This window comes from Dermacentor silvarum, chromosome 7 (assembly GCF_013339745.2).
Source record: "Dermacentor silvarum isolate Dsil-2018 chromosome 7, BIME_Dsil_1.4, whole genome shotgun sequence".
Classification (NCBI taxonomy): Eukaryota; Metazoa; Arthropoda; class Arachnida; order Ixodida; family Ixodidae; genus Dermacentor; species Dermacentor silvarum.
This window is the reverse complement of record NC_051160.1, coordinates 27,027,397-27,051,276: the sequence shown is the minus strand read 5'-3', so window position 1 is coordinate 27,051,276 and position 23,880 is coordinate 27,027,397. Positions and strand designations below refer to the sequence as shown.

Below are 23,880 nucleotides of genomic sequence, written 5' to 3'. Positions count from 1 at the left end.
CGATTTTACGTCAAAATGAACCTCGTGATTTCCATCAAATGTCAAAACATTGTCAAATATACATGCGCAAAATATCATGATGGTAGCGTTTTTGTAGACTTCCTCTCTGCTTTTAAATCATATCCGCTAGCTGGCCGTGCCAATACGTGCACGACTTTCATTCATCATGAGACTGCTTCATGCGTCTTTGAAATGATTGGTGTGAACTACATTACATTTTCCGTCATACTGACACACTTCGTGCAGAATGTACTCGTATTTATTGATGCCTGCCTCACCCTTGTTTCATGTAGAGTTCCTTAAATGCCATTTCCTCTTCTACGGAAATGAAATAACAACTTTAGTTATCCTGATGATTTGAACACTGCCTAGTTTCAAGACTTTCTGTGTTGCAATTCACGAGGGCATTTCTGGTATCTACAATGCATGCATAAAACAAAACTATTTCTAATGTCTTCAGAGTTGCAGTACCGGAAAAAAAAAAAAAAAAAAAAGCAATGTTATTGTTCCCACAACCCACACTCTCCAGAACGTACACTTACAGTGACCGTAACACTGTAAATGCCGCTGCTTTAACATTTACAGCAAATCTCGGACAGGCTGGAGTAAGGGCAGCAGAGCTGATCTGACAATCATCTACACTCCCTCCTTGTCGTGGGGAACAAATGGCAGAAACGAATCGACTCTCAGTGAATACTTTTATTACAACCTTTTCAGCCATACATCACATTAGAGAGTGGCCGAACAAAGTGCTAATGGTGACCTTACGTCTGATGTCTCGCTTCCACCTGCTCCTTTATGAATGAAATCACAGTATTATATAACATCGTGCGAACCATGAGTCCGAGGCAGCTAGCGCTCATTTCTACAATGCTATAACCAACCATAGCAAAACAAGGGTTGGCGAAGCTGAGTACATGTGCTTCCACTGATGAGCTCGCAACATGTGCATTGGTCTAAGAGGGTATCTAAAACAGTCGAGTCGTGGGACCTCTGAAAAAATGTCAGTGTGGTGCAAAAAATGTACCATCGTGGACAAATGAACTGTGGACAGGACAGTTTAAACACACGCAGACCACATTCCCTCATGCAAGACACACACATCAGAAGTCTTGACAACACCCATTGCATTGCAAGCCATGTGGTCTTTATACAAAACCAATGGGGCAACTGCTACAACCAATGCTGACTTATTATTTTTGTGATCACCATCATGAAACACAATCTGTTCTGATGCAGGCATTTGTGCAACTAACCTATGGCGAAATATTCCTTTTGTAGTGAAGAGAGACGCTAGTGGGTCGAGCGCTCTTGATCGGCAACGGCTCTCATGCTTGGAAAGCTGTCACTGCGCTGATCGTTGACGTTGCGCTGCTCCAAGCTCTGCCAAATAAACAGCTTTAGAATTGGTGGAGGTGCTGGGTATCGATCCCCGTACCCTTTGCTTTTCAGAATTTCTGAGCTCTAAATTCAGGGTGTGAGTTTAACATGCAGGGGAGTCTTGCATGAATAAATATGGCCGTTTCATTGGCACACCATATAAAATTCTGAAATTCATTTTAGCGGTGCTACAATTATAACGCAAGTCGTAGCTAGGGTACATCAACGTTCAAGTCAATTGCATTCCGCAGTCCTTGAAATCGAGAACAAGTTTCCGATTCTGCCAACGTCAGCTGAAGTTTCCTGTTCAGGGTTTCATCTGTCCACGATGGTTATTTTCAAACCTGGAGGCAATAGTGCTGTTTTCCCTTATCCAAGCACTCGACATTTGCATAACAGATTTGAGAAATGACAAAGTTGGTTGAAAGGAAAACGATGTTTGCCACTGAACAACACTAGACAGGCTAAAAGCAAGACATTTTGAGTCTGTGGAGCAACCTAAAAGAAAACATCTTGATTGTAATACATGTTGGGTGAATAGTCAGCTATGCCAAGCATCACTTCTTTGCTAAGGAAGAACACAGGACAAGTGCTGAGGTCAGCAAGCGCAGGTCAGCACTTATCCTGTGCTCTTCCTTGGTCGTCCTCATCTGTTCGCACGCTGCCTACAACGAACCCACCAACAGTACAATGCCTTCACTGCATTGCGTCAACAAACTGGTTCCCCCCAAGCTTTCGCAGTTCCATAAGTTTTCTAGTTTAAGTCCACAAACAAGTAAGCAAACAGGATCGCTGCTTGAATTTTACCTTGACAACTTTTAGTAATAAAAAATCAAATGAGTTCAAAGCCACCTTAAAAAAGAAAAAAGAAAAAAATCCCTATGCCTATGACTCGCAGCTAAAATGAGCTTTTTACAGAATTAAATTTTCTGTCAACAAAGGAAAAAATTTGGATGCCTCCCTCATTCGAGGTTTAAGAATGCAGACAGACACACTATTCGTCTTCGTCTCAAGATCACAGAATTCGCAGCATTCGCAATAAATTCAGAGTGTATAGCTCAACATCTACGATGCGATATTGTCGCAGAACAATTTTCAACAGACACGACATGCGGCATGATGGCATGTTGAATCTCTTAGCCAGGACTTAAACCCGCAGTTTGAGAAACACTGGTCTAGTCAAACAATGCACTAATCATGCATTCCAAGAAGCAAGAGTGCCTAAAATACTTGCTTCCATCGATACATTTCAATATCTTTTATTCTAGTTTCCTTATACAAGGAAACTACAATAGAATCTTTCCAGCAACCACTGCAAGCTTTGACATTGGTCAATGACAATAGATGGATACGTTAAAAGGTCTGCAATAAACATGTATGCAGTAACAAAACAGTGATCGTGCTGAAACGGCAGCAATAAATGACATGCTCTCCAACACTGAGTAAGTACATGAGAAACATCATAACTGCATTGACATGTTGACGGTCAGTGCAACAAAGAATTTGCATAATGGAATTGGTTGGCTTGTTTTCGCTAACATAATGGCACAAACGATAATGATGTCGAATGGATAATGTGTGCAGGTACTAAAACTTTGATGGCGTACTTTTGTTCAAAACAATGACTACTCATTATTAGTCATATTGCAAGAGTATTCATACAACAAGCAATCAATAATGACGTCAGTGTCAGGATTTCTTCACAATGTGGCTCAAACGCTACAAAAAGCTGCATAACATGAACAAGCGTGCAGCAAGTGTGCGGATGGGAAAACTTCAATGGCACCAGGAAGTATGAATGTAAACATCTGCTTTTAGAAAAGGCAGATGGCTTTTTAGAATCAACTAAAAAGGATTGTGTAACCTTTGCACACAGGCTGTTCTGGGCTCTGGGAATGTGATATCACACAGGTACCAGCCTTCAAGAAAGCAAAATTGAACCCACTTAGCTGGAAAAAACTTTAAAAGAAGAAAAAATTTTGTGAAATTATGAAATGATTTTCATCCTTCGTTTTCATTCCTTCTTTATCACCTGTTGTGCCAAATGCTTTATCAGGACAATAACTACAGTGCAGGATAGCATGCAAACCGACGATTGAAAGCATAAAGAATGAAATTGAAGTGTAGTGACTATGTGAGCCCCCAACCCCAGAACACTTCTGCAAATTCCACAAAGTGCTCCGTGCTCAGCAATCGCACATCTGTCACTACACAAGCACAGAAAACAAATGCTGAAAACTTTCGATTCCGGTTGCCCTACAATGACTCCCAATGAATGTGCTGCCCTGCCTAGTATGAGGGCTGTTGATCGAAGGACTGATGAGCAGAAACATCACGCAGTTCAGCGTACGTGGCCGTTCGGCCTCTGCTGGGTAACCACGCCATGAGCCAAGGGCAAACTCTAAGAGCGCCTCTCCCTTCTTGAGCCTCATCTACTTATGAGGATGGTTGAAAAAGGATTGGGCCCTTTTCGTGTCCCACTGCTGGGCCGTGCAGAATCTGAAACGGAGGTCAGAGAAGAATGACTAGAAAGCATGAGGCTCTTGGTGAAAGATCTCCCACATAGCAAAAGCCATGGCATAATATTTTATTTATTTTTGCGACAGTAATTATATGAACACTCCAGGCAAGTTTTCAGTGTCCCCTTCGGCGTTGCCGTGAGGCTCCGCATATGTTTAGGTAAACCATTATATGCTTGTTCATGCTGTATATGCACGCTATCCAATCACTAAAGTTGCTCGTACCAGGCTTTAAGTTCTTGACTATATTATTCATCAGATTATTCCTCATTAACAACTGTCAAGAAACATAACATTCACAGTGCATGCCTTTTACCTTAAACCTTCTCGGATTATTAAATATAAAAAGTGCAAAACAATATCAGTGCTGAAACCTGAAAGTGATGTATTTGTATGTGAAGTATTTGATGTGTGTGTGTGTGTGTGTGTGTGTGTGTGTGTGTGTGTGTGTGTGTGTGTGTGTGTGTGTGTGTGTGTGTGTGCGCGTGCGTGTGTGTGTGTGTGTATGCGATGTATTTGACGTATGAGCAGCAGTAACAACGGTGGAAAGAAGATTCTGTGACGCTTTGCCGAACCACAACGCCTTGGAAAGGTTTGGGCGTTACATGGGTGTTCTCACTGAAGGAAAAATAATAAAGACTGCACGTTAACAATTATGTCAGTGCCAGTGCCTTACACAAGCAGCTCAGTAGAATAATGTTGTCACTGCAATAGCAGCAGCATGCCCACTCGGGTTAAAGTCTGCCCCACAAGATGGCACCAGCAATGCAGCTGCTCACGTCTACATCGCTGCAACCTGTTTTCATAAAAGAAAATAGGTACATGTATATGGATAGGCTCTCCAGTAGGGGTGTTCGGTATGAAACAGCTCCTCCAGTTAATCGGCTGGCTTGTTTGGATATTTCACAGATATGGCACTTTGCAGTGTATTCTGTTTATACTGCGCTTGGGTGCAGTACTTGTCTGTTTCATCCAGAACAAATAAGAAGTACATGTCGCCTTCAGGATTGAGAAAGTAATTATCTTCTCAGAAAGGAACAATAGTGCCACCTGCTCTAGGAGGGCTAGACGTCTGCCATGGAGAGAAAAAGAAAACTGGAGTGGTCTCGCATTCAGTGCAACAGGTGGCACCACTGTTCCTTCTAATACAAAGATCCCCAGCTCTCGCCCGGCACTGCTGCAGATGGCATGTGCTGCATTTGAGCATGGCAGTTGACAAAATGTACAATAAGATCCCACGTCTGAGGGAAATTTGAGCACAAACAGGTCAGCAGTTTAGCTGCAAAGAGCTCTCTACCAAGTCTTTAAATTATGCAATGTTCCATACTCTGACACTCCCATCACAACTACAGTTAATTTCTGCTAATTCGACTCAGGTTAATTCCATTTTTTGGTCAGTTCAATATCAGCCTAAGGTCCTGGCTTGCACCCATGTATTTCTATGGGCCCAAACGTTCGTTATTTCGATCCTAAAATTTACCTTCACCAGATCATTCGAAGTTCACCAGTCAGCATGCCTACACCTGACCTCTATGGTGACCCCAATAGCAACAACCCCTTTAGTGGTAGTGTCTGTCTCGACGGAGCTTATGAGACAGTGAATGCATTGAACACACGTCACGTACCATCGAAAACACCTATTTTCGGCCTGCCCTAGAAAGATTTTCAAGCAATAGCAGTCACTCACAATGTCTGATTATGGCATTTACTCGATTCTAATACGCAACTTCTTTTTTTGTTGTTTTTTCAGGACTAATGGGCTGGAAATTGCCTGAGCTGTGCAATCGGACACGATACCAAAACTGCCTTCCCGACGCTGATATTCTTTACTGCACAACACGGACGTATTGAGGCGAAACTGACTTCAAAAACCGTGTGGGGAAGCTGACTTTAAGAAGCCAGTCACTGTTGTGAAATATATATTAGACCCTTGCCCATTTTTCTTGCTAAAAAATCATGCACCCAGTAGATTTTCTTCGCTTAAGAGCTTTAGTGTCATTTCTATGTTGGTTTGTCACTTCGGACACATAGAAAGTGGCCGCGTGTATGAGTGAGGGGCGTGTTATAATCTTGCAAATAGTACTGCCAAATGAATTAGTGATGTGCTTTGGTGTTTTTTTCTGCATCTTGTTTAATTCAACCCGCCGGATAATTTGATCAGTCTCGTCAGTCCCATAAGGGTCGAATTAACGAAGGTCGACTGCATTGCGCAAATTGCAGCTGCGTAATACTTTATGATAGAATGGACAGGCAACAGCTAACATTTGGACTCACTGGCCTATCATGCTGCATGAGTAGACTATCACCCGTAGCAACCGCTAAGCAGCTTCGGTCTTGCTCATAAATGGAGTGGGCGACCCCGAAGTACAAGTCATCACATGTGCAGCAACATGTCCTTGTATTCCGACACGTGTGCGTGTCTTGCTATGGCATGACAAGTTTTGCACTCCAGCAGCTTAGCACTCAATGTATCATGTTTTCATGGTGAGTGGCCTGCTTTGAGGAAGTGAAACCAAAAACATTCAACAAAATGTCGAGTTATAAAAAAATATGGCACATACAGATTCACGTAAAGTGTGCGATGATGCGCCAAGAGAAAGTGTACCTGCCACTGGCTTGCCACACTTCAACCACTCGTCCTGGCTAATGCGGCTGTCGTCGTTCTCATCGCAGAAGCGAAGAAAGTTGCGCCAGCACTTGCGTAACTTTTTCCTGCCACCGTTCTTGAGGAAGCTCGCCCAGCCACGCCGGAACTGCTTCCACTCTTTTCGCTCCAACACCTGCACACATCAATGCTCCAACGTTCACTGCAACATACACAAACCTGCCTTGAGTCAAGTGTTTCTCTGTCAAGAAGGCTGCACCGCACCTCACGTGAAGGAGTTGTTGCACTTCAATAACACCAACTGATGATTCTTGTATTTTTACGAAATTTTCCCAGAGCACGCGACTTTTGCGGAACACAATGGCACTTTCTTACGATGATTTACTTTTACAAGCAGCACACAAGGGGCAGCAAACTTGGAACAATGGAGGCTGACAAGCAACGTGTTGTTTCTATACCACAGTGACTTTTTCAGTGACCTTGATGTTGCCAATTTTGCCTGCTACAGGAACCAGTCTTCATAAGGTTGCTCGAAGCAAGTACCTATCAGGTGTCCTTTCATCGCCAGAAGACTTCCAAGGCTACGCTCGGATACTGGCAAGGTATACTTTTTCGTGAACGAAACTTTTCATAAAGCTTGATGCAGCACTCGTAAAACTGTAGAAAGAACCCCAAATCACAAACTTTACGGAAAACTTGGGAAAGTTGGCAGATATTCACTTCTCTCTGGCATCACTAACTAGCTATTATACACAGAAGATGACGGGATCGGGAGGGTCATACATAACTTTTTGGGACTTGATGACCCAACAAACTCGTTGGGTCATCACTGCATTGCACTTAGAAATGTGGGCGAGTAATACCTGATTGTGGTTGATGTCGAGTGTGGAGAACTTCCATCGCAGCACGTCATCCCCCATGGTCTTCGACCCTGAAGGGCTGCAAGAAATGGCATTTTATTCAGCCACACAGTCAGCCAGTCGCCTCGTCTGGTATTCCGTTTTTCGAGCCACTCAGCTAAACATGATGGGAACATGCTATATTCGTAAAGCAAGAGATCTCTTCATGCCAGGCTAGGTAACACACTATATCCTGTGCACAGTCAATCACAAAAGTTTATGGGACATGAGATTTGTGAAAAAAAAAAAAAAAAAAAGAAACGCTGATTTACCACGAAGTCTGGGCACATAGCTTCAAATGAAAAGTTTGACTCTATAACAGCTTCTGTGACCTACATATAGTGATCGATTAAATTACAAGTGTCGCACCTTAACACAGCAGATATTCACATTTGTTGTAGAACTCTCGTCCTCTAAACTTCTGTGGCTGCCTGTACCTATAAAATTTCTAGTAGACACACACACACACAAAAAGAACTGCTACTGCAGCCAGACTAAATTGATAGTTAAGCTTGTTGCTGATTGATCATCTTTGTGCAAGGGGAGAGAAAGCTTATAGTACATGAAAGCCACTACTTGTGGATTCTATTGTAGAATTTGTTTGGCTTGACTACCTGATTCATGTTATGGCTATTGCCACTGGCTAGAGCCAAAGTACTTATGCATAGCTGGCTATCACAAGGAGTACTCACACATGTACAATACAACCTCGCTGATACATTTCTAGGGGGGCTATGAAAAAAGAAGGTGCAGAAAAAAAAAAGGGGGGGAGACATTAATAACGTTGTGTCAATACTTAAAGGAGTAGTCAATATTCCTTTAAAGAAGTACTGACATAACATTATTAATGTCTTTCTCTCTTTTTTTTCGCACATTTCTTTTTAAGACATATTTTAAATTTTATTTTCTTTGAATGAACTTCAAACCCTCTGAACTTAAGAAAAAATAGCGGCAAGTGCCAGTGCACCATAAATGCTATGATACTCATTTCTGCGAACTAGTTTACTTTTCAACATCTAGAAACGCGTCATGACAACGGTACACACTAGCTCACTTCGTTGCTGCGCTTGCATTAACCTTTAAGCGTTTATTTCGGTGCTCACGCCGACTTTGCTTGACACCCCTAAATAAGCCAGTGTTTCTCAGGAACACAGTGACCGCAGATCCTACCTGGTACCAGCTTGCTCCCGCTCCCTCTCGAAGCTGTGCAGAAGCGCAGCCAAAAACAGCTGCTTCTTCCTGAAGGGGCAACCTGCGCAAGCAAACGTCCCCTTGTACTCCCCATTTTCATCTCATTTGTTTATCTAGTTGCTTCAATATACCAAAGGGACGGGGAGCGTTAGAGAATGGGGATGGGGTCAGTAGAGTGAATGCAAATGTAAATACAACTGACAATGGACATATACTAAGGCACACGGAAGTGTAAAAAGCTAATTCATTCAAGTTTCACAGGGATGGTCATAATTTCCAACTGAGTGACACTGGGCCTGACAATGGTCAAATCACTTACAGCACTTCAAAAAGCTTTAGTTTTTTACAAACAGAGTCAGTGATCATAGAAAGCGATCCTCGTCAGTCTCGTCACGTGAATACTTATTTAGAGAGACACTTGATGAGTGGCTTGATCGAGTCATTTTTAATGACTCTATGCATTGTGCTACATGCCTTTGCATGCACTGCACTGTTTGCTGGCACAAAACGTTTTTATCAAGAAATATCCGTTATCACCTTTACTATCCATTGATTGTTTCCTCTTTATCAGGCCCTCTACTAGCTTCCTCTAAAGAACGCTTCCTTGAATGCCAAATAAAAGCCATGTCTCAAATAACCTTTCTAAAACACCATCAAAGTAACAAGGATTGCATTTCCTACTTGACTAACATACGTAGCTGGCAGAGGTTTAGGTCCATCATCACCTTACCGATTGATTGTCCAGTCGGTACACGAGGAACCTTGCAAGGCACAGTAAAATAACGATCCACAAATAGCCTAGAACGAAGACCGCTTGCCTTTAAAAGTGTCACCGAGTAAGGTGGCACAGTCGGGCCGGGATGTGGACGTCGTCCCGCGTAGTGGTCGCCCAGTACGCACGCTGACACACCAGCACAGACCTCCGTGGCACTGCGCCGGCACGTACGTACGGCCATCTGGTTGGCACTCGGGCACGTAGATCCGCGGTGCATCCCGCTGCGCCTCCTGTGCTTGTCGCCGCGCAACACCGCAGTCCTCCCCGGCCCCTACAGGCCAGGGTCCACCTGCGACACATGCAGCAGACAGGATTGCCACGTGAAGAGGAAAACAACAACAACAAAAATTCAATGGTAATAAAGTCCGTAAGTAAAAGAAACTGAGACTATACATTTTTTGCTAGTTACAACCGAGAAATTATAAAAAGTTAAATAATTTGTTATATCGAGAATGTCGTTATATTGAAGTTCGTTACAGTCAAACTCACTTATAACGATACTGGTTTTAACAATATGTCGGATATAACAATGACCAGCCTATGCACCGTCAACTTTTATGCGTGTTCTGAGGTAAAATAAAAACCGCTTACTTTAATGTTCCCATGCCATTGTTATCAGTAATAACAATTAAATCTAGCTACTGGGTGTGCGCGCCAAAAGGAATAAAAATGCAAGATTCGTGCACCTCACACAGCCCGCCTTTGTCGAACTGCCACAAGAAAAAAAAAAAAAAAAAGGAAGAAAAAATGCAGCCGGTTTGACACCCGTCTTCGGGCTATGCACTCCCAACAGCACACCTTTGTCATATCGCATCGCCTGCCCACGTACACCTCTCTCCCGTCTCTCTTCCACCCTCTCACCGAAGTCGGAGGGGGTGAAGGGGTAAATGAAGGTGTGCTATACTGGGTGCACTGTACAAAGGCAGGTGTGGCGAAACTGCGTTTTTTTTTTTTTTCTCCCTGGATTTTGCATTCTTTTTTTTTTCGGCGCAGACACTCAGTAGTCATATTTAACAGTTATAGCCAATAATGTGGCATGAGAACACTGCGGTAAGCTGTTTATTTTACCACAGCACACACACAAAAGTTCACCGGGCAGCAGCTTCTCATTGTTACATCTGAGTAATTTTAAAACAGGTGATGCTTTTCGACCCTACTTCCTGATGTCAAATTAAAATGTTTAGGTGTTTGTGCCCTCTGCCTTCTTTTGTGCAACCCGGTTATAACAATTATCAGTTATAACAATGGGATTTTCTTGGCATTTGAACACTGTTAGAAGTGGGTTTGACTGTATACCGACATTGAAGTTTACTACATTCGGTGTTTTGTGAGCATTTGCAGGATACTGCGCACCACGTTTCAGGACAACCAAGCGTGCATGCACTCACCTGGCTCCTGTGTCTCCTGGCTGTCCTTGTCCTCGTCCTCCGCGGGCTGGTTCTCTGGTCGCAGGGCCCCGGCCAGGACGGCCGCCGCCTCCGAGTTGCCCCCCTCTGAGTTCAACGACATGAACACGCGCAGGGAAACCACTGCGTTCCCCTCACATGCCGTGCGCGCGCACATGCACCACAGGCTGCCATGCAGGGCCGGATTAAGAGGGTCGTAACCCCCCTCGGGGATGCCACTGCATGATCAGCTGACGTGCAACGCTTCCCGAGGAAATCTTTCTTTTTTTTTATGTTAAGACGACAGAAATATACGAAGATCGGAAGAAAAAAGCGTAGAATAGTAGTAAAAAAATATGGTAATGGTCAGGCATCCTTATGCCCCTTTCTGCGCAATCGAAGAACTTGCAGTGAGCAGTACTGTAACCATCAAGTGAAAAACTGTGAGATGAGACTCCCGGAAATCATGGCCAAAGCTAGCACTGAAGAATAGGCATTTGTCGGATGCGAATTAGTACTTCACAGTCCTGCAATATGACGACAGCTTTCAGGTGCTAGACGGCTGTTAACATCTCGGAAATCTACACTGCAAGGCTTCAAATGCTCTCCTTTCTTTCACTTGCTCTCATTTCCCTCAAATCTTTCATTTTCATAACGAACACAATAACACAGAGACTAAACTATAAAACTTAACGGTGGTGCAAGAATTTTTAGTGCAGGGATGGCAGAAGCCACAGGATATCTCAAGTTCCCTTCTTGGGTACAATTACGCTTCACTAGAGATCGTAAAACAATGAAGTACCACATCAAATGTACCTCATAAAATTTTGAGCAGCAAGCGGTAACTGCATGAACATGTAGTACTTTGCATCTGGTGAGCATTGCGATATTCGGTGTCTAATTTGTGAACATATACTTCTAAAAAAGTATCTCGCTGCTGTATGTCTGAGTGGATGTCCTTACCGTAAACAGAGCTTCACATATTTTTCAATACCTGCCCATTGACGCCGCAGTGTGTATAGAGCAAATGCTCTCAAGCTGCGGCACTAGAGTCCCGGATGTTTGACCTGTCATGCAGGCCAGAGCACGGACAATGTTTAGCGTGTGCTGTTCCCGCTTCGCTGGTGCCGCATGCTATTCTACTAGCAGAGGTGACAAGTGCTGAAAGAAGGTTATTGCCACCCTAGCCATGTTCATGCAGCACAACAAAGAAACTTGAAAGGAAGCTTTGGATTGTGCAACGATTATTGGAACTGAAAATACTGTATGTCACATAAAAGGGCCCCTCACCAAAAACAAACAGTGTGGCGCTTAGATCGTGCGGTGGCAATCATGCCTGCAAAGTATGGAACAGCTGCATGGCACAAAAACGGTTGAAATTTTCAAACAGAAGGCCACACGAACTTCCTCTCGAGGGTCAAGGTCTCACAGCACATGTGCCTCTAAGCAAGACGCACTGCTTGCAATATCACCGACTATAGCCCGGGACTCCGGTTAATCGTCTAATTGCGGAATGCGCAATGCCACCACTGGAAATGCTTTGTGCAGCAAAAAAGAAAGAGAAGAGAAAAAAAAAGTAGGTGCGACTCGTCATGTGAATGTTACGCGGTCCCTTGGCTCTGGTATGGGAGAAGGCATGGAAGGAACGCCGCTTGCAGATGCTAGTCGAGGCAAAGGGAGAGTGTGCCTACATTTGCAGTGAAGCTTGCCTCCTGACGGCACGAAAACAAGACGGTTTAATTTCTTCCATATCCTCCATAGTGAACAGATTTGAAAACCTCTTGAAAACAGATACTGAATCAGCATACTTTCCATGTGCAACGGTTTTGCATTTGCCCAAATGCGGAAGAAAAAGAAAAAGGAAAGTCAGATTTAGCGCTCAGTGGTGCATTTTCGCTCTTATTTTGCTGTCGTAAATGAGATGCTTATGTTTTTTTTCTCCCCCTGTTTAACTAACGCAAATAAGAATGCGTGACCTTTTTTTTTTTTTTTTCCGGAAGCGCTCTTACTTGTGGACGCTTTGATTCCATAGAGTTATTCGCGAGTACAGCTGGTAATAACTCATCTGTGACTCAAGCAACATCAGATGAGAGCGCCATTGGCATGTTGTTTTTTATCTCCCGTCTAATCTGCGCTGCTCAACTTAAAAGATTATGACGACCTGCGCTTGGTCACTATAGTCTACCTCACCAATTCTGCGCAGTGCAGCAGAAGTTATGGGTCGGGTCATCGGCCAACCAGAAATGATATTAACCAGGAGAAGGGCTCTTCTAATGACCACCTCTGATTGCCCCCAAGCGATGCCAATTGAATGCAAGCTTTCTAAAATCGTTAGTAGTGTGCAGTGGGCTAGACCTCCCTCTGGAACGTGCAAGCAGCTCTTATTGATTGGCTGACACAAGCCATATTTATCGCTGCAATGGATGAAGATGGTGAGGCGGAGTGTAATCAACACCGTTAACACTGCACTTATCATTTTCTCGTATCGCTCACTGCGCACTTTTTGCCTGCCTTTCAAGTTTCTTTGCCATCCTTCAAGAATTAGCGCCACAGGTTAGTATTGGCAGAGTACAGAGCGACTGCGCACACACACGTACAGTGACCTGTGATTTTGCCGTAAGAACTTAAAAAGAAAAAATCACGCTTGCCAAGCTTACTGTTACTCAAATTTAGCGGAAAGATAGAATTTTATGGTCCAGATCACTCAAAATAATACTTAGCAGTGCTACCTGCCTAGTTTGTCAGGAAAAGAATGCAAATTTGCCTTCGTCTAAGCTTCTCACCACAAGTGGTGTCCGAAAGATGGCTGTTATATAATTTTGTCTGGTTGCTTTCATAATCTGTTGTACGGCAAAGCTTGGCCTTTAAGGTTGGCTTCTGTTAATAACTGGGGAGTGCGATTACGAGGGATGCAGACTAAGGCAAATTTGTGTTTTTCTTTTTCTCCTACCAAACTTCAGAAATAAGTGCTAATTACCATATCAAACAGTCTGAACCGTAAAATGCAACCGTGCAGCTAAATTTTAGTGAGAGCAAAGCAGCGGTAAGCACAAAATCATTGTGCGGTATTGCAAGGGGCACAAACAAAGTTCACTGCCAAACCATGCGAGTAACAGCGCTAATAACGACATTGAACGACCCAGACTTTATTAACTCAATTAGCATTCTTATCATATTTCACCCACTTTCCTCTGTCTGTGTCTCTAACTGTCTTCCATGCACAATGACAGATCGCTTCAGTTCGAGGGAGCCCACTCCCCAGGCCTGATGTAATATGATCCGTCGCCTGCGCAATCTGAACCATCCTTCTCTTGCACGTCATACTGGCGCCGGTGGGGCCGTCCTTCTTTACATTGATAGTTTAATGTGGCCGCAGAAACAAGGCAGTTTGCTTGTGTACGAACTCACAATTTTCTTTAACTGGACATATAGGATATGCATGACATGACATGTATGTCATGACATATGAATGACACGCATGCATAACATGCAGTGCATACACGTGCAATTCGACATGCGCATGATGAGAATCATGTTGGAGTGCCATGTGACATGCAGCACAAAACATGTGGGTCGACTTCTTCGCAGCGATTTGGACTTCCACGTGAATTTGCTTGGCGAATGGCCGCAAAGCGGAGCATGGATTATCGCCAGATTGCTTTAGTACTAATCACCTTAACGTCGACAGTCATCGTGAGATGGGTTCTACCGTAATTTTTATAAAATGCAATCTTACTTGCAAAATTTGAGCAAAATTAAAGCAGCAGTAAGCACGAAAGCCTCTTTTTAAAGTTTTTATGAAAAAAAAAAAAAACACAGGTCACTGCACCAAGCCACTTAATCCGGCCCCGCGAACATGCAGAGAGAAGGTGCTTACTGTCCACACGGACGGGGCTCCCTTGAAGGCAGTGCAGCCACTCGGAGAGCGACAGAATCCGATCCCGATTGGTGTCACAGTACCGAGCGAGGCCCCGGGCACATGCCTGCGGCTCCACAATGCGACGTGCCAGACGTCGCAGGTCGCGAACTTCGTGCAGCTGCAGAAATTCATCATTGTCCATGTCCAGCTCAGAGAACTTCCACCTGAGCACCGCCGCCACACGACCTGCGTTTTTGCGCCGCCGTAGAGGCCGCCTTAGTTTAGGCCGATGGATGCCATCGTCTTGAAGATGCTGGGCTGCTGATGGAAGCCCCTCGCTATTGCATGTATATATACCATGCTAGCAGTGCTGCCATTTTTTTGCTTGCAAAGATTTTATTATTTGAAAATACCTTACAGACCCTATCCAAGGCATTGTGTAACTGCGACCTCACAAAAGCAGGATTGGTGTCCCATCCCCCCGAAACAAAAGCGCATTAGGAAAAGTGGAGAACAAACAAAACAACACAGAAGTTTTGTATAAGTTTAATGATTATTGGCACAACTAGTTATTGTGTAAGGTTTGTATGCAAGATACACGAGAATCAGCTGAATATTCAAGCGAACTTGCTACAAATTCACACACTAAAGCACATTGCATTTTGCAAATTTATAAAAATCCACACAATGAATAATTTTGCACTGGCAAATTTTCAAGTGCGAAATTGCAAGAAAATGCACACTATGTGAAATAGACCCCCCCTTCACAGTAATCTCCCTCTCCCAGATGTTTTCAGTGACAACCCTAAAAAGCCAAGAACCCATGATCCATATAATGTGATGGCATTAAGAGAAAAATGAAAGATGTTGAAAAACCACCATTTTTTTTTATATACCTTAAAGCTTTTACTGCCTTTGTAGGGGAACAATCTGTAACTGTGCTTACAGCTAGGGGTGTACTAGGGGTGTAATAGGGGTGTCACAGGGATGGGTGCACAACAGGTGTACCTGTGGCATTGGCAGCAGGAGGTTTGGGAAGCCTGTCAAACTCCTTCTGGAATATGCCCACCAAGTTCTGGTTGAACTGGCTGCGATCAACGCTTGAACAACCTGCGAAAAGAAAGGGAAGGCCGATAAGTACGTTACGAGAAAATTTCATCTCGGCAGCTCTCGTCTGAATAACATAAAAATGGAGACATCATTTTCGCACAGCTTCCATTGCACCTAATTTGATGAGATTTGTTCCAGCTAAAACAAAGACATTTGTAGCAAGTATATTTTCTATTTAGGATGTAAATTTTAAACAAAAATTGCTAAGGATTGCACAAATTTTGAACGAGTGAGGCATCTAGTTAGCTCAGCAATAAAAAGCAGATGACAAAAATTTTTACGCTGTTGTCATTGTGATGTCTAAAGGGGACAAAATGGACGTACAGTCGCTAACCTATTCTTTTTTAGATTATTTGGACATGCTCGATTATTCAGACTGCTTTGCGGCACCGCCACTGGTTCCATAGACTTGTTATGTAAGGACGACTGAAATTTCACGTACATTATAGTGTGCCATTCAGTAAATTGGGCTCCGCCTGCACAGATTAAGCAGAAATAGTGATATTCTGGCTTTGTTTGATACGTCACCTGCATAGAGTTTGATGACGTTTGTTGCACTTAACTGAAAAAGTTACATCTAGTGACTGCAAGAAGCAGACTTATTTATTTAGCCCGTCAATCTTTTTGTAAAAAATTGTTGAAAACAGCAAAATTGAAAAAAAACTTAGACATCAAGTTGACAACTCTAACTCGGCAATGAAAAACGATATCACAACCTGTACGCTTCACCTGATCATACACCAAACGCGAACAAAATTGATGCATTATACGCCGCTCTGAAATTTATATCACTAGTTTGCGAGTAGGACTTTTGCAAGAGCCTCGTAGACGTTTTAACAGTTTGACATAAGCTGTAAATTCATATATCACATTTGTCTGCCTTAGATGCTCTGACGAGTGTAGTTTACAGAACTGCAATCTCTCTTTTGGCAGAAAGTTACGGATGTGTGAAGTTCGGGCTTCAATTTTTCTGAAACTTACCGATATTCAAGAAACTGCATCAAACATTACAGGCCCTTTACCAAAATTCAACTTCCTAGAGTCAATTCATGTCAATTGAGCAGTTTTTTCAGGAGAGCATTTCTGGGTCTCACTTGCACTTGAATAGGAAAATCGTGGTTGCTCCCGAGCTACAGCCTCCAACAAAGGCCTGCCAGCATTTTGTGCAATTCTACAGACGACACAGATGTTGAGCTCATTCCAGCTGCGAAACAACTTTAGCGAGCCCTGTAGCTTTAGCGAGCCCTGTCCAAAGTCTCAAGCATACATTTATTTCAAGAGTGAAAGAGGCACTAATTCCTCAAGAGTTTCATAACAACGATGTAGGAATAAAAGCAAGTTCGTTCTTGCAAGTTCAAGAAAGGCAACAGCATTTAGAAATAAGTCAACATGCTCAGAACAATTTTTTTTCATTGCTGCTTGCAATGAGATGGATGTAAAAAACAACCACCGCAGCTTTGCAAAAAGTTCGGAGTTGTGATAGCTGATTAGTTGATTGACTCATTGATTGATTGAATGAATGATTGACTGATCATGTCAAGAAGCATAGGGCCCATGAGAGATGCCAAGGTCGATCGAGGCCCCCAGGTTTATTTCGACCTGCCTGGGGTTCTTTATAGTGCAGCCAAAACTCGGTACATGCGTGTTTTTGCATTCTACCCCTATTGGAATGCAGCCACTGCACCCAAGAATGGAAGCCGCAACATTGTGTTCCGCAGCAAAAAGCCACAGCCACTTGAGTCGGCACTGTGGGTGTTGCAATAGGCACTACCAAGTGTAAAACTCGCCACAGACCAGTTCTATTAAGAAGTCCATGGCCCATCTATCTGATTCCTTCTGTTTGTTGGATACTAAAGAGGAACACAAAATCAGTTCAGACTTATAAAGTATCCTTTTGAAACTGTGTTTTTGATGACTGTTCCAAATTTATTATCATTTGGAGCTGTGCAGTTTCGCCACAGCCACAGGGCAATTAGCAATGCACTTCATAAGTTTACAGACATCTCCAGCTGGTTACGTTAGCTGGGGTTCTATCCCTCGGCTGAAATATTTGTCACATGTTCCTTTAATTCCGATTTTGTTTAATTTCACTATATTTTCTCATCAAATAGCTTCCTTCCTTGCCTTCCTTTTAAAATTTTATTGCTTATAGATACTCATTTCATTTGGGAGGCCAAAATGGCATCCAAAACATTGGGACCAAGACGTGCCTCCAGCTCTTGCAGTGCACAAATGCATGGCCTTCGAGATTGGCATCCATTACTCGAAGAGTAGGACCTCATGGGTATGTGGCCATGTTTGAAAAGGAATCAACGTCAACATCAATGCAGTCAACACAATATTCCTCGCCTGTCTTGGCCTGTGCCTGGTGAGAGGCCCTGCGCTGAAACGACCCCTGTCGCCGGGTCGTGCAGTTGGGTTTCTGCAGGTGAACCGAGGATCCTGCCAGGGGCCTGCCCTGGGTGTCCACGCACCAACAGTATCCGGTCAGCTGGTGGCACTGGACGAGCTGGAACCCGCCGTCCGGTGCGCACTCCGGGACGAACGAGCCTGGCTGCTGCTTGCTCTGCTGTTTGCGCTGGAGCAGGCACCGTGCCGCACCTGCGGCTTGCGTTGGCTCGGTGCAGGGGCCAGGGTGGCGTATTTCCACAAAATTTCCCTCGCATCGGGAACGTTCAAAGTCGCAGCGCGTGGCGTACGTGCGCCCATCTGAGCCGCAAAGAGGCTCCCCGGTGCAGTTTTGCGTAGGAGGCGGGCATCCTGCTGTCTGCAGAGGAGACAGACATAATTGTAAGCTTAGAACAGAATATAATAATAAATCATTTTCTATCAATGCATCTACTACTAACAGAGGATGTGGGAATAAGAACAGTGAACCGCTTGGCAAGGTCTACACCACCTGTGTAGTAGAAAGCGGCAGGGAGGTGCGACGAACACAACAAGCATAGAATGATGAAGTCACAATGAGGGATATGCATCCTAATTACGTTATTACAACTTATGCGAGACACATGACGCAGCATAAATAAGAACGGTAACATCACCTTAGTGTACACGGACAACATATCGTAAAGTGCACCATAAACATAATGTAGCCCACATAATGCTACCAATATTCACACCGGGAAAACCTATCCCGATATCGTGGGGCCACAGCTGTGCCCGCACATGAACGCCAGCTTGAACATGCGCGTCTGCCCCGACATTATTTAGAACGCAAGTCAAATTGCCTCGTCCTATAACACTATGTATTGTCGCATGTCAGTGATGACAGCTTGCAGAAAAACAATGAACTTAGAAGAACACTGTTTGTTTGGTGAACTTGTCTCAGCAAAACAAACTACAACTCAACAATGATAGTGGTGATACTGGCAGTGCAGTTGCCGATTATCGGATTCAATGACCCTGCATAAATCTGTCTACTATATTTATATACCTGCATCACCATCCCAAGTTCCAGATTCGTCCATGGGGCTCACATTGATTTGAGAGTGTAGTAAAGCATTCACAGCACATGTAAGTACACCTGTCAGAAAGAGTATACTGACCACAGGCTCACCGACAAAGCTGAATTTATTTATAGTTCACAGGCACAAACTGCCATTGACGAGTGCACTGGAAAAGTCTGGACTGCAGTGCTCGATTTCAAGTTCCATTCATCGGTGGAGAAGAAAATCAGCTTTATCACAGAATCACTGGTCCGTACACTTTTGCTTAAGGGAGTACAATCTCATTAGACTTGTCCCATCTAGCCGCAGTGTTCGCGACATAACACACGGTGATGTAATCTGATACAGCGAGTGCATCTGTTGCTGAAACAAAAGAGTGATAACAATGATAACTAAGGTGAAAGGGGCCACAAGTGAAACGCAAAACAAGTGCGCGGCAGTTTACAAGGTGCGGCAGGTATTTGAGAACACCTGAGTGAAGCAAAACAATAAAATAAACAAAATAAATAAAAGTGAAATTTCATTGCAGTTGCCTTTTAATGTCACAACACATCCAGGGCCATCTTGATTGAGAATAGAGCTTTCGTAAACAAAAAAAAAAAAAAAAATACAGTTCTTCACATAAGTTTTCAAGTTGCCTATAACTACAGTAAACTGTATGTAACTCCTTGAAGAAAATTGTTATTAACAATCACGACAATTAACCACACTTGAGCCTGCTTACAAGGAACTGTTATGAAGTGACAGAAGTCTCTATTGTAAGAGAAGTTCACTGTTACTGCACTTGCCCTCAAAACAACCTCTGAAGGAGAAGCAGCAGCTCACCCGTGCATAGTCAAAATAGCATGGTATTTCAAGACCTGCATAAATCTCTTGTTACAATGGAAAGCTTACTAAACAGAAGTGTGTTAAGTAGCCTTGAGCACACAATGCAAAGTTCGGGAGCACACGTGATTGAGGGTGCCAGATGATCTGTTTATATTAGGACCCCGTGCCACAAAATAATCTGGTGTAGGTGTCTCGCATCGGCCCCGACCGTCTTCTTGTGAGTGAAAAATCATTCCCAACCACGTATACCAAACTACGCAGGCCCTTCACGTGGCACAGAGGCGACACTGAACTAATTGAATTTCTCACAGTAAAATGCGTCAGAAAAATTGTAAAGCACAACTTAAAACACAACCCACAGATATGACTAGTGTCGTATTGTAATTTGAACATACGAGAAAACATAATTCTGTTACGCGGAAGCTCAAACACAAACCCCTTCTCCGGCGTTTCTACCATTCTTAGAACGGTGCACCCTGCTCGGTTCCTTGCAACACACCATCCAGATGGCGCTCGCCTCTGCAGCAGCGGTGCACGGAGGTGAAGGTGGAGAAAAAAAAGAAAGCTACAATAGCCGGGAAGCGGGACAAGCAGTCAGGGATCTCTGAATGCTATCGCGTTCCAATCTTAAAGGCGAAGCTTAAGCATTCATCCAAAGTTTTGTGCTTCTTAAACAAAGTGACGCTATGAGATCCCCTCCATGTGGAGTTTCTGTAGTTAAAACTCTTGAAAAATTTTGCACGACCAGACAGTATTCCGTCGAACTCCTGCCTACAAAAGTAATGCCTAGTACAGATACCTTTGTTGTTGTGCCAGACACGTGTCAAGGTTTGCTTCACTGGCACGTACCCAGCTACTGCAATCTCCTTTTGACAGGCTACACACAAGCTTGCTGTACGTAACCTAGCACTGGGAATGCGTGGTCGCACAGAGTGCTCCATTTTTGCTGCATAAATTCTGTTGCAGAACTGTTCTCAAGGATTAGACTATAGCATGCTCAAAGCTAATGCTGCCTTCGACAGCCTGATGAACTATGCTGCCCATTCCTTCAGTGTGCCCTTGGCATGGGAATGTACAATGCACAAAATAAGTGGCTTTGAATGTTGAAATGTCCCTCCAGATCACACTTGGTGCTCCCTTGTGCGCCACATGTGCTCTTCTGCCAACTTTTAAGGTAGCAAGGCTTCCTTTCTGCGTCTTCGTTTAGAGGTCAGATAGTAGCGACCACTGTGCCGTAGTTTGTTTCATTAGTTCTAGCTGATCTAGCGAAATAAAACAAGGTAGCTGTTAGTAAGCGCATTCCACAGGCCTTTCGTAAAATTTTTTCAAATCCTGAGAAACTGTTCATGCAAAGTTCACTTTCAGTGAAGCCATTGTAAGTGGTCTTGACCGTACCAAGCTGCAATAAAATGACCAACAGACTTTTGCAGGGAATATTTTCGTCTAACACAGTGACAGTGGTTTATAGGTTTTAATGAGCCAGACTGGGTTTTATACTTGTTTTCAAGCCAAATAATAATCATCATATGGCAACAACAAACACAACAGACTTGTTACAGCTAACATTGTCTCATAATTAAGCATCCAAGTGTTAGCTGCAGCAGGATGCTGAACACCGTATGTTTGCCGTCAAACAGTGTATGCCTGCAGGAGAAGTGGGACTGAATGCAGAGTCATTTGCAACTCTCCATCTACCACCTTTTCACAATTTCCCCATGGCACTTCGTCAAGCTAACCAACAAGACCAATTAGGGGTGTGCGAATATCTGGAGCTTTCAAATAATGAACTGAACATATTGCCCTTTTCGCTCTGGTCTTCGAATTGAATAGTCATTATTCGCAAACATGAATATTTTTGAGTAGTTTTATAATACTTCAAATTGCCAACTGTGTGCTAAATTCCATCCAGGCGGCCATAGCTAACTAAAGCATGAGGAGTTATGCATTGGAGCATGCTACATGACACTCGGGCAGCCAGAAGTTTCTGATAACCACTATCATTCACACTCAACAATGAGTCCTGAGTGTGCAAATGCACTGCTTTTTTACTTCTAATAATCCATTTGTTAATTTATATGTTTGTTAGCAATGTTTCATAACATTCAGTGTAATATGACAGAAACTTGCTAATGATGATATACCAGGTCATGAAAATTGCTGGTGAGAACAGTTGTTCATTATTCAAAAATACACGTGATATTCGAATTGGTCTGTAAAATTACTATTCACAGACCCTTAAGACCAACACCAGGTTGCAATACAGCTTGTTAATAGCCCGCCATCCTTGAGCAGACCTCAAAGCTGTTAGCTTACACACACACACACACACACACACACACGTGTGTGTGTAAGATAACAGCTTTGAGGTTATATATATATATATATATATATATATATATATATATATATATATATATATATATATATAGAGAGAGAGAGAGAGAGAGAGAGAGAGAGAGAGAGAAGCAGCAATTCACAGCAGACACGGTTGCATCCCTCAAATGCTTGCCTCTTAAGAAACAGCTAAAATAGATTTAAGCACAAAGAGAAGGATCTGTAATGCATAGCATGCGTTTAATCAGTTGCCAGTGTAAATTAATTGAACCAGCTATAGGATTAGTAAATAACACAATCCAAGTAGCCAGTTCAAATATTTAATTGTAACTGCTATATGAGGTGTTTTTAGCCTTAACGAGCGATGAATACAAGTGTATAAATGACACTTCAAAAAGCTGTAACTGCCGACAGTCTCGAAAACTGCGATATAGATAACAAGCAAGCGCCAACTTCATAGCACGCACGGCACTTGTCAATTCGCTCCGGTATGCATCCCTGGCAATGTGTCAACCTCAAAACATATCTCGGTTTCCGCGCTTGCCAAGCTCAAGGTTAGATACCGCGTGCTCACAATACGAACCCATTCAGAGTGTGGCCACGACGCAGAACGCCTTAATTAGTTCCAGCCGGGCACCGACATCCCTCGTTCCCCGAACCGCTGTCGCTAACTGTTTACATGTGGCGAAGCCCCGAGCGCAGAAAAAAATAAAAAACAGCCCGTGGACGAAAGGATCTCCACTCGTTTCGATTGTAGTACCTGTGCGAAGGGCGCACAGATACGAGCTAGCTACGAAACGACGAAACCGCCAACCCGTTCGCCGCGAATGGCTTTACAGAAGAAAACAACTTTTTCTTGTTTTGTTTGTTTTCTGCCGCTGATGACCGCTCACGGCCGATGCTCGCGTACGCAGAATCAAGACAGCCGCGAGTTGCTGGAAAACCGCGCTCAACCACCTGAGTCGGAAACAACACGTTGGCTGCGGTTACGCTCTTTAATCAGCTGCCTTCCGCACAACCGATGTCACGTGTCGAGCGTCGCCGAGAGGAAATGACAACTGTCGGGATGAGGCCCGAGCCCCGTGTACTATACGAAGCGCGCTCGCCGCAGCAGGTAAGCATACGTATACACAAACGCACCAACACACGCACAGGCGGCACGCAGTCTCGTCAGCGCGCTGGATCAGCACGTGCGCGCGTTTTGCCATCGCGTGCACGAAGAGTGCCAGGTGTCGCTACCCGCGTCTCACCTGGAGAGCCAGCGTCGGGTCCGCAGCTGTAGCGAGGGCGAGCGCGGCGGCAAAGGCAGCGAGCAGGGCCATAATGCCCCACTGCGCGCACATCCATCCGCTGCCTGCAGCGAAGGCCGGACTCGCGCAGGAAGCCGTCGGAGCCAGCGCCGTGCCAGTTGCGAAACCTTTCGTTGAATCCTCGTTTTAGAAACCAACCAAATAACTTCAAATTTGTCTCTCAAAAATTTGTCGCGGCACCCACTGTAGATTATCAAACCAACGGCTGCATAGGTTATCAAGTATTTTTTAAAAAT

At 43.8% G+C, this 23,880-nt stretch overlaps 1 protein-coding gene across 2 annotated transcripts; it reads right to left on the bottom strand.

The window, feature by feature from the left end:
* Positions 1–684: 684 nt before the first annotated feature.
* Positions 685–23,777, bottom strand: LOC119457814 (SPARC-related modular calcium-binding protein 1-like). Of its 2 annotated transcripts, none has more exons than XM_037719548.2 (10): positions 23,585–23,777; positions 18,073–18,490; positions 15,622–15,723; positions 14,632–14,859; positions 10,758–10,898; positions 9,413–9,658; positions 8,574–8,655; positions 7,368–7,443; positions 6,505–6,679; positions 685–3,879 (listed from the first exon to the last, which is right to left on the bottom strand). In XM_037719548.2, exons 1-10 carry the CDS (start codon positions 23,675–23,677, stop codon positions 3,809–3,811), a joined length of 1,632 nt encoding a protein of 543 aa, XP_037575476.1. In that variant the 5' UTR covers positions 23,678–23,777; the 3' UTR covers positions 685–3,808. The 2 variants fall into 2 exon arrangements, with proteins under 2 accessions (XP_037575476.1, XP_037575477.1); XM_037719549.2 differs by having other exon boundaries at positions 10,758–10,862; positions 23,585–23,776.
* Between the last annotated feature and the right edge of the window lie 103 nt (positions 23,778–23,880).